The following is a 14,057-nucleotide window of genomic DNA, read 5'->3' as shown; positions in this document are numbered from 1 at the left end:
CACAATTAAGAAGAGTTGCTACTCGTTCTCAAGACTGTAGGGGCAAAGCTCAACTGTTACGGAACACATCATGCTGAAAAACAAGAACAAACTCAACCAATCCTCACCTCTGCTCACGGCAGGGAGACAGACTCGCTGTCAGCCCACACTTTCAGCCTGTACACCATCCCACTACTGCCAAGTACGGCAGCTCAGGAAACCAAAGCACAGTTATTTGAACCAGCAGCTCCCAAAGTGTTGCAGGATCCTAACACAGTTCTCATCCAGGCACACTGGGTGGCTCTAAGGTAACTCCACAGGAATGATAACTGATGTGGAAGTTGTTCCCCTGCTCACACCAGGGCTGTGGCAATCCTCAGAGCAAGGTGCAAGATGTGGTGCAGTAAGGGGGCAGCTAACAGCTACCACTGCCTGGAACACCAGGACAGAAAGGGTTTCTGTACTCTCCAAGGCACTGCTATTCTAGAGGTTTCACCTGATCATGTACCTCTTCCAGGGAAAAGCCACATCTTTCTGCTGTTACCACATCCAACTTAAAACTTTGGAACTTCAAGATAAATACTCCTGTGGTCAAAATCCCAGCAATACGCCATGGGATCCAAGAAATTCTAACCAAAGCCTCTAGTTCGTTTCTCTGCAAAATGAATTTTTTTTCCAGCTATTGCTTTCACCATCACCACCAATTCTGTGATTTTATCGGTGTTATTAGGAATATTAGTCTATTTCTAAGAAAATATGCACTTTCCAACAAGAACAAGCTGGAATGATTGTTCCTGTACCTTGCTCTAAAAAGTTTTAATTAGATGACTCGACTAGCATAGCTCTGGATTGTTTATTTGAATGATATGAAAAATTTTGAGCTAAAACAAACAACCAAACAACAACAGTGTCCACCTTGGCTATTAATGATGGCTACAGGCTCAGATATTCAACACAAACCTACTGCTCTAGTATCCCATGAGACACAGGAGTCTCAGCCAGAAAACAACAGCAAAGAGCACTGCCTGCCTGTGACTGGATCCTCTCAGCTTCTAGGAGAGAATAACCCTGACATCATTGTCCATCCCTTTTCTTCCAGGTAGCTTGGAAAGTGACTGTGCTGTCCAGCTCTCCACCTTCCCCAACCCCCTGCAATAAAGATGCTCATCTCCTAACAAGCCATGCAGCTTCCCTGTTCATGTGGTTCAGACTCACCAGAAAGAAGCTCCTTGCTGCAGGCCTGGATTCAGGTGTGAAGTGCTACAATGGATCAAACCCCAAAAGAAGGCAGAACAAAGCAATGAGCTCTATAAATGGGGGAGCAAATAGCACTGTACTCACACTGCCCCAATTTTACTCATGTGAAGTGTTTTGATGGCTTTAAGGCATTATTCTAGATACTCTTCAAATATGATTTCTTGACATATTTTACAGCTTCTAATGCTACAAAAAGTCTGTAACATACAAAAAAAAAAAACTTAGAACACCATACCAAAGCTCAAAAGGGCTATTTATGAGTACGTTCAGCAACATTAGCTCCCAAAGTAGTGGATCACAGTATTAGACAGCCTCCACAAGCTTATTTTAAATGGCTCCTGAGGAAAAAAGTTCAGTTCAGAAAGACTCTACTGGCCCAATTTATAATCATAACAATCACAATGTATGAAATTCTACTATGCCTTAAAACTTGAGACAAAGATTTTAACATATACAAAGGTTCTCCAATATTTTAATGTCTAACAGTCTCTAAGCTACTCAGCCACCTTCTCTTAACATCTTCGTTTTTTACCATTCTTGCTTCATATTAGGTTCACAGAGGGGAATTTTCTTTTCAACCAGAACTTGGATCTCCTAGGCAGTGATCATTTTAAGATGGCAACAATATGCTGCCATGTTATTTAAAGTTATTTCATGATGTACAACTCTAAGCAATAGAAACATTTTGCCTACTCCATTTCCCCTAAACTAATCCAGACACCACACTGGATAAAACAGCTGTGGTGGGACAAAATCCAGCAGGTGAAGTGACTACAGCACTGATTCTCATCTTCTAACTATACAACAGAGAAATTCAAGTTGAATCATCCTCCCAGCTTCATGCCAATACCACAGCCTCCCTGAGCTCTCCAGCATTCTTAGAAAGTTTTCAGAAAATGTCTTTTTCAAGTATTCTAACACTGAGATACTGTGAACCCCAGCGAGTAAAATTGACATTAGAGGATAACATTTAGTAAATCTTGGAGAGCATCACAAAGTTATGATGGGTTTCACTGGAATGCCTTGAGGGAGGAAAGTATTTGGGGAAATTACTCTGGGAAGAGCTGACATGCAAAGAGAAAAATTTAAATTCCATCAGCACCCTCCCTAGCAGAACAAGTTTAGACTATGGTTTTAAACAAGAGGATGCTGGAAGTCTTCACAAATGCCTGGAGGAGGGGAGGGAAACCAAAACCACTGTAGTTTGTGGTTTGCTGTATGCTTTTCCCCCTTGTGTAAGCCTTACCTGTGAGTTGCTCATGGAAAGGAAGCCAACATAGCCTCAGAGCACGTGAGAAGGATTTGATGTGGACAAACTCACGGCACACTGTTGAGTGCCTGAACTGGAACAAACCCTGCATTATTCCAGGCAACTCTGCCTGACACAGTGCTGCTATTTCTGGAGTCAGAGGTGAGAGTATTATCAGTGATGGTTCACCATATGCTTGATGCCTGCTAAAGCACAGACCACAAAAAAAAAAAAAAAAAAAGAAACACTGCAAAGCTTTGTATTTTGAGAGGGAAGTATAGAATCCCATCATTCCTGCAGCTAGTAGGACATATACATCTAATTAAGGCTATTAGCAGTAACATTAAAATGAATGTACATCTTTAGAGATGTGAATCACTTACGGGAAATGTCCCCTAGAAGCACACCTTCTCAGGTGAATCCTAGAGACAGGACAAGCATTCACATGGGAGTCTCATTCCAGCACTGTCTTTCATAAAAATGCAGGAAAGATTTACAACATAAAAAACGGTTTCAGCCTTTTCTTTGGCTTTAAAACCTAGTGTTGGTTCACACATCTGATCAGAAACAAGTGAATATGGCTGCTGATCACTGCCTGGAAGCCTCCAGTTAACAAAATAAGCAATGTTACTACATTCACAAAATCTTTGACCTCTGCTGCAGATTCAGCTCCATAGGCTTAAGTAAGTTATGACAGATGTCACCACAAATCTGAATACCTGTGTCACACTGAGAGATCCAGCACCTCACTCCTCACACATCTCAGATGTTGAAGCAAAAAATAGTGTGTTCCTAAAAGCAGTTCAAAAGGAAAAGTCAAGAAAGGAATTGAGGCTGGTTGAATAGAATTTGTGGATGCCTCATTCCTGGAATTGTGCAGGGATTTGGAGCAGCCTGATCTAAGGGAAGGTGTCTGTGTCCATGGCAGGGGTTTGGGATGAGATGAGCTTTAAGGTCCCTTCCACCCTATAGTTCTATAATTCTATGACCAAAAAAGCATCCAAGTCAACACAATGTCAAAAGTGAATAACAAAACAAAATACTTGACAAATAAAACTAGAGTCAACAGTTTTCTGCACCTGCAGTTAATCAAGGCCTTGTATAAATGGAGACAATTTTGACAAGCCTGTCTGAATTTTACAAGAGGATCACATTAATATTGATTTGTTTAGATCACCATGAAGACAGCTGAAGAACTGCAGTCTCATGAACAATTCCTGTTGCAAATTATGACAACTGCAGCATTGCAGTGATTTTCATTGAAAGCAGTTAGTTTTTCTGATTTAGTGACATCTATAGAGAGGCCACAGAGACAGATATAATCCAAAAAATCAACTGACAAGGAAAGAGCTTTTTGCAAGCTTCTTTCAGATTTTATTACAACTCAGCTGAGAACAGCTTAACAAAAGTTGACTCAGCTCAAATCAAGTCTGGACTGTCACAGAAAGTCTACAAGCCAAGCAGGTTTGGGTTTGTTGTCTTTCATTTAATTCCATTAAAACCTTTTTGTAGGGCAATTACTTCAACACTTAGAAGAATGCATGCTCTGCTGAGTTTGTTTTGCAGTTCACTTGGTGCAAAGTATTTTACCCTGCAATAACAGAACAGTCTAGAAAAGAAAGCCTCAATTAGCAAACTACTGAGCATGATGAAGGCTGGTGAGCTTCCTATAAAGATTCAAAAGATCTAGACAGCAAACTTGCTACCAGATTAAGCTAGTCATTATTTTTTAAACAAAAGACAGCACATTTGCCTGATTGATTTTGCATAGCAAGGCTGTAAGAGCTGTTTGCTATTAACCCACACTGTTATATACATATACGCACTTAATTACATCAGCATAACCGCTTGTATTCTCTAAAAGAGACTTAAAACTCCTGAGAATCAACTAAGGAAATTACAAGAAGTTTTTCACAAAAGAGCAAACATTTCTACCACTAACTGAAAAGGAGTAAAATACTTCAGGTATGTAGAGAAACCAGGAAAACTCATTACATTAACTACCTTTTGCCACATCAGCAATTCTCAGCAATGCATTGCTTCAGACAAAGATTAAAAAAAAAAAAAAAAACAAAAACACAACCAAATGCAGCAAATACTCATTTCTGTCCTCCACAACGATGGTTATTTTTCCCTTTGGTGTTACTTGGCAAAAGGGACATTCCATGTGTACCAGTAGTCTTTAGCCCACTGTCACTAAAGGCATCAGGTGTTCAGTTTAAGGCAAAATCATAGACATTAAAAACAAGAAATGCACTCTAATGCTACCAGGTGAAATTTAAGCTCACAAAGCTGTAAGATCTACAAGACACACTTATCTAAAAGAAAAAAAATTAAATAAACTCATGCACAAAACCCCCAAAGACAGCACAGAGAAAAAAGACACCTCTAAGTCCTGAAGGAGATTCCTCAGCTCAGAGCTGCAGACATTCAGACAACAGCATCCCAGGACAGTTTTTATGAATGTTACCCCTGCTCAGAAGAGGAACAGGATGGGTTTTCATCTCCTGTCTTGATGAAAAAAGGTTGCAATTATGCCACAAACTGGTACCCAGGGAAAGCAGGATCTCTGCTCTTCATCTAATGCACTGTGATGGATACTGATAAACTGAACATCCAGAAAAATCAAGGTATCCCATGATAACAGAAAATTATCAGCTAACAGAATTGAAAAATTTTAGTGCCATAGCAACCAACTTCATAGATTTTAAAACTGAATTAGTCAGAAGATCAAAAAGAAAAAACTATTTTAATGCAAAATTTCAAATAAAAAGGCAATTACTTAGACCTTTTATTCATCTAATTCTTTGGGGTATATTATCAGGAAGAATAACTGCAAAGCTTTTTCCAAAGCAAGTGTGCATTTTCCAAAGACCAAAGAAGCAGAATCCACTGCAAAAGTGGTTCATGTATGCAGGAAAGCTACACTCTGAAGAACACCTAGTCATCTGTGCAATAGAAAACAAATACAGCACTTAATTTGCCAAGAATAATCCCTCTTCAAAACATTTTGTTCCAACCATGACAACCCAAAGCAGTACCATAGAGATCTCCTTTCCTTCAGGACAAGGGGAGAGTGCATGCAAAACACAATCTAGCTGTATCTGTCTCTCCTATAACAACTGACCAAGTCCTTCCTTTTCAATATATTCAGCTATTTGGCTCAGTAAATCACCTCCCCCTAACAGGGATTTCTCACTGCACTCTGAGCCAAGCCCAGGCTGCACAGCCTGCATTGAACTTTATTTCTTCCCTTGTATTTCCACTCCTTTTCTCCTTGGTATGCAGAGCTGCAACAGCCCAGCAGTGCCAGCCCGCTGGAGGAAGCAGACCTGTAAGATAATCTCTTTTACTGAGCCAAACATCCCAGGCCAAACTGATATACAACCAGCTACCACAAGTACCAGCCTGCCAAGAACAGCACAGAATTACGAAAAACAAACCCATCCCCAAAAAACCCACAAAAATAACTCTCTCTGATAAGAAAAAGTGCAGCTAAGGATATGGAGAACTAAGAACCTGTGCTCAATGCTCTGTTCACAAGACAATCAGTCCAGCACCTGGAATGAGAGAGACCATCCTCCCCTCTATTCAGCTCACACATGGCTTCAGCAAGAAGAAAAAAATACTTTTAAATATTGCTACATCCTGAGATGAAGCCAAAGGCTGATGCCAAAGTAACCAACCTAAAAACAAATCAAACTTTTAAAGTGTATTTAGTATTTTACTTTAAGACTTAACTACAAAAGCCAGGAAGAAACTGGGCTTACACTATCCAAACACATGGGAAAAAGAAGACCTCAGAACAAAGATGCAGCTAATCTCAGGTAAGAAGCCAAGCCTCAGGAGAAAAACCTTCAGTGCTCCAGCCTTGCCTTCCTGTTGCTCATGTGTTTTTCAAACCTCAGTCCTTTCTCCTCGGTCCAGCCATTCTCTTCCATTGATTTGGATAGTCTATCCTCCATTTCATGAAATTTAAAACTAGGAGGGACTATCTTGACCATTCAAATTAATTTGCATCTACCACAAAGCATTGTAAATTCTTCATTAAAATCCATTTAAGACAGCATGGTATCTGAAAATTCTAATTCAGATGTCACAGGCTTCAACTCAAGAGTCCAGTTACAGAGCAATAATTATCTCAATCTCTTAAAATTATAACACATTTTTCTTTTAAGTTAGCTCAACTCCAACTATATGGGTAAGAATTCTCCTTTTATTTTTCTCAGGAATGTAACAGTTCTTAAACTCCTGTGTCCTTTTCAGATTGTGAATGATCACCAGGTCAATATCCCTTAGAAAGAAGGGAAAACGTAAGCAAAGCCCTTGGCAAGGCTTAAAGTACATCTTTCAGGTCTCTGATCATTGCCTTTAAAAAAACCCAACCCTTTGAGTGTTGGTATCTGAACAAGATGATAATGCTGTAGGCACTGTAGGAGTACCACTGGAATACTAACAGCCTGCTCCTTCGCAAAAGCAACGATTAGAGAACCAGAACAGCCTCCGTCCCACAGCCAGGGACTACCACCCCAAGAAACAGGCAGTTTCTTAAAACTTAAACAGGCAGATACTTAAAACAGCTCACCTGAAGGTCAGGGAGAATGCCTGAAGATTTTGGGGAAAAGAACCCATAAGTGCTGAAAGAGACTGTCAACCCTGTCAGAAATGTCTTCACCATTTGAATTTCCTAAGAACCAGCCTACCCTCACACTGTGTTTAATCCACAGCCCTCAATTACTTCCAGCTCTGGACAGCTAACCAGTCATTTGCTGCCACAAATGAGACATCTCAGAAAGGGTACTTTAAATGCCAGCCTCCACCTGTCCATGGAAAAACTGAGAGAGATGGAATAATAGCAGTACGTGCTAAAATATAACAATGTCATGTGTTGAGTCAAAACAAAACCTTTGACCTTTAACTCAATAAATTAGTGAGATAAAAAGAGGAAAAATAAAATAAAATTAAATGAGCTACTGTGATAGATCACGCTCATCTACCTCAGTGCAAACAAAAAGCTTCAAGGAAGCCTTTACATTTGCAATCCATTCAGCAAAAAGGCAGAAACACTAGAGAACCAGGACAGGTACTGAGCACACACAGCTTTTCCTACAATTACATTATAACCCATGAAGACTCCAAGCATGCATTTCTGTCTGGTTTCTATTCTCCATCTATAATTTTAAAACAAGTAATTTCACTGACACTATTTCATCAGATCACTTAAGGAGCTCAGGTACATACAGAGTGAGGAATAAAACATTTAAATGGAAGAAATATGACAGTTCTCAGCCTGTCAAATGGTACACACTCCCCAGTCCATTAAGTCACATCAAATGAATTTTCTGGCCTTTTACACCGACGACAATTCTGAAATAACAGGAAAAATACTATTCTTGAAATACACAGCCTTCACGATAACTTGTTTTGTTCTTAATCCAACCCACAACACTATGAGAGCCCTATTTTTTCCAGGAGGCAGCACATTAAGGCTCAATTACACTGCCTTTGCCATAAAGGTGTTACCAAAGAAACGGAACCACTCAGGATAAAGAAAGTAGCAGGAGGCCAAAACTTTGATCTCTAATCCCATTTTAACCACAACTGTTTAATCTTAGCAAAAAAATACTTAGCCTATAATGCATTAACATTATACAGAACAATATCATGCCTTAAATATTCCACAGTCTTTATAAGGGCAATGCTCAACAATTATGGTATCAAATTCACTCACCAATTAACCAGATGGTTCTAAAAGTAAAATCATGCTCCGCTAGTAAACCAGATAAGAGAACCACATTGGTTAAGATTATTTTCATCCCTTTTAATGTTTCCCACCTCAAATTCAACAACTCGGTCATGCTTCAAATGCAAATCATCATTAATCAAGCAAAAATCGCTACCTAGCAAATTTATTAATATTTCATGGGTTTATTTATACTTTAACCACCATGCAAATCAGTTTAACAGGCAACCCACAAAAAAGAGGCTTAACGGCTGCAACTCATGAAATGCAAGCTCTGAAGTCCTTCCAGAAACAGGCTTGCAACCTGAATCCTTTCAGGAAAACAGCACTTTGGAACACCATTTTTAAAAATACACATATACACTATCTTATTCTACTCTTTTTATACTGTGACACAGAATTATGTGAATAGTAATTAAAATCTTGATGACAAAATTTAAGTCACTCCAAACTATGAGCGTTTTCAGTGCATGAATACTTCTAACTAGAAGCAAGTTAATTCATGTGCAAAATGCCCCAAAAAATGGGGTTTATTCTATTCTCTGATTATGGTCAAAAATGTTTAAGCTGTGTAGCTCTGACCATGACCATTTCCTTCTCCAGTCAAGGAGCATCCTTCCCACCCTTCTATTACAAGAGGAAAGAGGACTCCGCACTACATTAATTAAACACTTCTTTAGGTCAGTGGAAAAATCAGTAGTAAAAAGTATATGATATCAGTCTGGGGATCTGTCTGTTTTTTCTTCAAGAATTCTAAAAATACACAGTGTTTAAATAACTCTTTTGATAATACTTTAAACTGACAGTCTACCAACAACCTCTCAAAACCAAAACTTCAAAATTTACTGTTTGGGGTTTAGTTTGGGTGGGTTTTTTCAGTTGTGTAAGGTTTGGGGTGTGGAGTTTAGGGGTTTTTTTTACTATTTTCTTTGTCTCATACCGTTCTTTATGGAATATCTGTGTTAAACTGCTTCTTTCAACATTTGCCTTACACTTTGGGCTCCTGTGTCAACCACTGACTCAACCCTCCTGTCCCTTTAGATTCAGAACTACCCTATGAAAGCAAGGGAGCGTGTAGTCCATCCACATCTAGAAATCAGCAGATACTGAAACTATGTGATTGCATTCACACTGACTTACAAAACAAGGACACCTTCGCTTTTCTCTATATCTTAGGGACTCAAAAAGAATTCCTCAAGTAGTTGTTTCTCCTGGTTATTCATATTTAGAAGTGTCCTTCCCTGCCAGTATGACACTAAGAAAAATCAATGGATAATCCTCATAGTAATACTCCCTGTTTCAAACTGAATTTTCTTGACTTTAGAGAAACATTTCTTATGAGAAAGTATGATTACCCTGAACACCTACAGAAAAAAGTCCGCTTCTGCAGCCTGACTGCATCTAAAAATCTTAACTGCTACTTGCAGCAGTGTCCACACACTGTCCTTCCTCACTGAGAGTATCACACAAAACAACTCCTCCAAATCTCCATTTACTATAGCCTGACTAGTTTTAAGTGGGCTGTATGACAGACTAGATCCTCATCCATTTTGAAACATAATTGTCACTTTTCTGGTATTGTCCAAACAGGCAGTCAGATACTCCAGAGTCAAAAGTTATATCAACAACAGAAAATACATCACTTCTTTCCTCTGCTGTCATCTCTAATGCACAGGAAACATCTGAGACAACATCTGAGCCCATTCCCAAACAGCTGAAATGCTACCCAATGTTTACAACTCATGACTTTTATCCACTGTCTAAATATCAAGTGTTAAATAGCAGGTATACACAAAAATCAGCTGTTTTAATTAATTTCTCAGAGCAGCACCATGTGAAGTCATTTTTACGCCAGGATGCAGCCCATCACATCGGTGTTACTGGTGGAAAACTGCTGGGAGTTAAGACCAGCTGACAGTGCTCTTTGCAGGCTGACAGACAAGTAACTTCTCTCACCTTCAGAGAGAAAACTCAGTCCAAAAGAGCCCTGAGATGTTCTGTCAATGCTTGGCATGTCACCCAGGAAAAAATTCACCCTCGGCACTGGGCATCAGGCAGCACTACAGCTAGACAAGACCAACAGCCAGCACACTACTGACACCAAGGCAGGCTTAGGAATGGGAAGAGGAAAACCACAAGCAGACATAACATTCAAAGAGTGGAGTTCTCAGGAGATATGCAGAGTCAACATAAGGGTTTGAACTTGCTGAAAATAAAGCGTGATGCAAAACACTCCACCTTCGATTTGATCTTTTCCCTCTCCCTGCACAGCCCGGTTTACCAGCCCTGCACTCACCCCCCTGAGCTTTAACTCCGAAAAATGACAAAACTGTTCCAGCAGAAAACCGATAAACTAGACCACAAAGGGCTTCACCTCGCTAAAATGGCAGAAAACCAACAAGCACTGGAACTATGAAAAGAGTAGGGAGGGGCTATGCAACTGGAAAGAAAGGAACAGCAAGAGCTTGCCTTTTTGGCAGGCTGGCAGCTTGTGAGCCACTGCCTGTGAGGTCAGCTTCCGAGATCCTCCCGGACAGGATGCCTCCCTAAAAGGGGGGCAAAGATCCCAGAAAGGTGAAAGAAACATCAAGGGGCAAGTTATTCATAAAGCACATATAGGAGCGTTTCATAGCTGTGACAGATGTTCCAGCAGGACTCATCTAAAACACCTACCACGACCGTCTTACTAAGTACCCACCCAAAATTAAAACGTGAAGTTAGATTAAAATCTAAATTAGCTTTGCATTTTAAGCCAGAAGTAATCATTGACACTTACTGGTTCCAGACTCCCCTCGATCAGAGTAACCATTGCCACTGCCATCTGCTGTCCCCATAATAACAGATAAGAAACAAGCCCAGGGTTTTCCTAATCACACTCCCTATTGAGCAAAACACTATTAAAACTGACCCAGCCTGGCATTCCTGAACTCTATAGCAGAGAAGCCAAGAATACACAGACCTCAAGAGCGGGACAGCTCACCAAAGGCACGTCCGCCAAAGGCTGCTTCAAACTGAGCCCAGGAATGAATGAAAAGATGGACCTGGAAGACTCGGAGGTGACAACTCAGTTTTTTCTTGCACTGGACTTAAAACCGCTCACGACAGATGTTTGCAAACACCACAGATTGCCCCGTTAACCTCCCCATAAAGCCAGCTAAATCTAATGATTATATATCGAGTTTCATACACGCACAACCGAGGACTGGAAAGCAGCCGCCTCTGCAGCCGAGTTCCAGGCGAAGGTGGGAACCTGAACGTGAAAAAAAAACATCTCCTCAGGTCACTGCTGCTACGAGCACGGCGCCTTCACTCAGCATTACGCGGGCCGGGCTCTCCCAGACTCTAGAAAGGAATAACCCCGCAAGGCACCAGGGCCGGAGCACAAAGCCATCCCCCGAGAGCTCGCCCTGCCCGGAGGGCGCTGCGCGGGAGGCAGCGCGGAGCCCCGAGGTGCAGATGAAGAGGAGCTGCTCTCCAGAGCCCTCACGGCCACCCTGCAGACAGCTCGCTCCCCTCACGGAGCTCCGCAGCGCAAACTCCAATTTTTAAAACACAAACCATGAGGGAAACGCGGGGCGGAGGCGCGGCGGGGCGAGGACCCCGTTCTTTGTTCGCCGCCGCGGGCAGGCCCGGCCCGGCCCCGGGCCCGACCCTCACCTCGCGGACGTCCTGCAGGCATTCGAGCACGGCGAGGTTGTTGGCCCAGCTGTGTTTGGAGCAGAGCCGCACCACGTCCTCCCGGCACACCGCCTCTTCCGACAGCTTCCACCCGCTGCCCGACCCGCCGCCGCGGGCACTCCGCGGGGCAGCCACGCCCGGCCCCGCCGGCTGCCCCACTCCGGGCTGGGCACCGCCGACACCGCCAACGCCGGCAGCAGGGCTGGGCGCCGCCGGCCGCGCCGCCAGCGCCAGCAGCAGGAGCAGCGCCGGGCCCGGGCAGCGGCTCCGGACACGTCCGCACGGCGCCATCTTGGATCCGCCACCTCCGGCGTCCGTCCGCCCGCCCACCCCGCGGCACGCACGGCGTATGCAAATCAGCACGCCCGTGACGTCACCACAGTGGACACGCCCCTTTCCCGATGGGGGCGTGGTCCACCCTGGCCCCTCCTCCAGCACGCGCCGTGGCCCCGCCCCGGCCGTTGCCGCCTCAGGAGGACGAGGCGCTGCCGCAGGGGCCATCGCGGCTTCGCGGCCCCGCCGCCCCTCAGGGCTCCTGCACGCCCTTAGCGGCCTCGCAGCCCTTCGGCGGTCCCGCAGTCGTTCAGGGGGCCCCACCACCCTTTAGCGGCCCCAGACCCTTTCAGCCGCCCCGCAGCCCCTCAACGGTTCCCGCAGCCCCTCAACGGCCCCCGGATCCTCTCAGCGGCCTCCGCGACCCCACAGCCACGCAGGGCGACACTGCCGAGCCAGCGCCGGTGCCGAGGACGCGAGGAGCCGAGACTGAGCCCGCTCAGCCCGCCAGGAAGGCGGCCGCCCTTTCCACGGCTCCCTCAGAGGGGGTCCAGTAGCTGTGGTCAGGTTTTACCCGAAATCTCTCATTTCCAACTCGCACCTCGGCTGGCCAGCGACTGAGGAGGTAGGAGCCGTAATGGGGAAACTGAGCTTTGCGGACGAAAGCGCTAGTGAAGTGGATAACGAAGAAAATCTGAAGAAGGACGAACAAATAAAGAAATACAAAGAAGAATTACAGAGGAATGAAGAGAAAATGCAGGCGATCAAAAAAAGAATTAGGACCACTGAAGAAGAAATGCAGGACATCAGAGAAAGAATACAAAAGAATGAAATAAAAATACTAGAGTACAGAGAAAAAATAGAGAAGATAAAGGAAAATATATGGAAGAACGAAATGAAAATACAGATGAAGAAACAAACACTAGAGGAGACCGAAGGGAGGAGAAGGAGGAATGAATTAAAAAAAGAGAATGTAACAAAAATGTGGGCAAACAGAGAAAAAATGCAGGATCTCAAAGATAAAATACATAGGAACAAAGAAAAAATACAGCAAACCAAATTAAAAATACCAAAGAATGAAGAAAAAATACAGAAGCATGAAGTAAAAATAGAGAATGAAATAAAAATGCGTAACAACAAAGAAAAAGTACAGGACATCAACAAAAAAATACAGAACATAAAAGAAAAAATACAGGAGATCCGAGAAGAAATGCAGAAGAACATAGAAAACCCACAGGAAACCAAAGAAAGAATAATAAAGAATGAAGAAAAAATGCGGAAGAACAAAGGGAAACTACGTAAGAATGAAGACAGAAAATGGACTGGCTACTAAAACCACAAGATCTTCAATACAATGCTGAATAAAATTCAACTTTTTGCTGTCATTTCTCCATGCTGAGTGCCAAATTATCTGCTGGATTGGTCTTCGGCCTATATATGGATGCAGTCCTCGCCCCTCCTGGGGCAGGGTGCTCAGCTGGCTGGAGGGGGTGGGATAAGTCCAAGAGCCTGCACCAGGGTGGTCCAGCCTTGGGGTAGCTGCAGGGAGCAGCGAACGGAACAAGGGCAGGAAAATCCCATTTTGTGGGTGCCATGAGACAGCTCATTTTCGAGTTTGGTGCGTTGGCTGCAGCTCCTGCGCTGTCAGTGCCAGACACGGTTTGGGGGGCTGGGATTTGGTGTGTCACGCACCATATTGGCTCTGGGCTTTGTCCATGGGAATGGAGAGAAATAGGCTGTAGGTGTGATCAGGTCTCTAAAACGGGGTCTACAAAGGCTGAACCCATTGTAATGGGATCTACAAGTTCCTCCTAGAGCAGTAAGTGGGGGTTGGATGCTGAATTCGGTGATGGATCATCTAAAAGCAATGTTTGCAAC

At 43.2% G+C, this 14,057-nt stretch overlaps 1 protein-coding gene across 1 annotated transcript in view; it reads right to left on the bottom strand.

Annotated features, from left to right (window-relative positions):
• GLG1 (golgi glycoprotein 1) overlaps positions 1 to 13,629 on the bottom strand; it is an 82,265-nt gene extending 68,636 nt beyond the window's left edge. The window contains exon 1 of the mRNA XM_063411001.1: positions 11,886 to 13,629. Within this exon, the coding sequence (XP_063267071.1) occupies positions 11,886 to 12,407 (522 nt within the window). The 5' untranslated portion in view covers positions 12,408 to 13,629. The remainder of the gene's footprint in view (positions 1 to 11,885) is intronic.
• Between the last annotated feature and the right edge of the window lie 428 nt (positions 13,630 to 14,057).

Source organism: Prinia subflava, chromosome 13, assembly GCF_021018805.1.
Source record: "Prinia subflava isolate CZ2003 ecotype Zambia chromosome 13, Cam_Psub_1.2, whole genome shotgun sequence".
Taxonomy (NCBI): domain Eukaryota; kingdom Metazoa; phylum Chordata; class Aves; order Passeriformes; family Cisticolidae; genus Prinia; species Prinia subflava.
The sequence above is the reverse complement of the archived record's forward strand: the minus strand, read 5'-3'. Positions and strand labels throughout refer to the sequence as shown.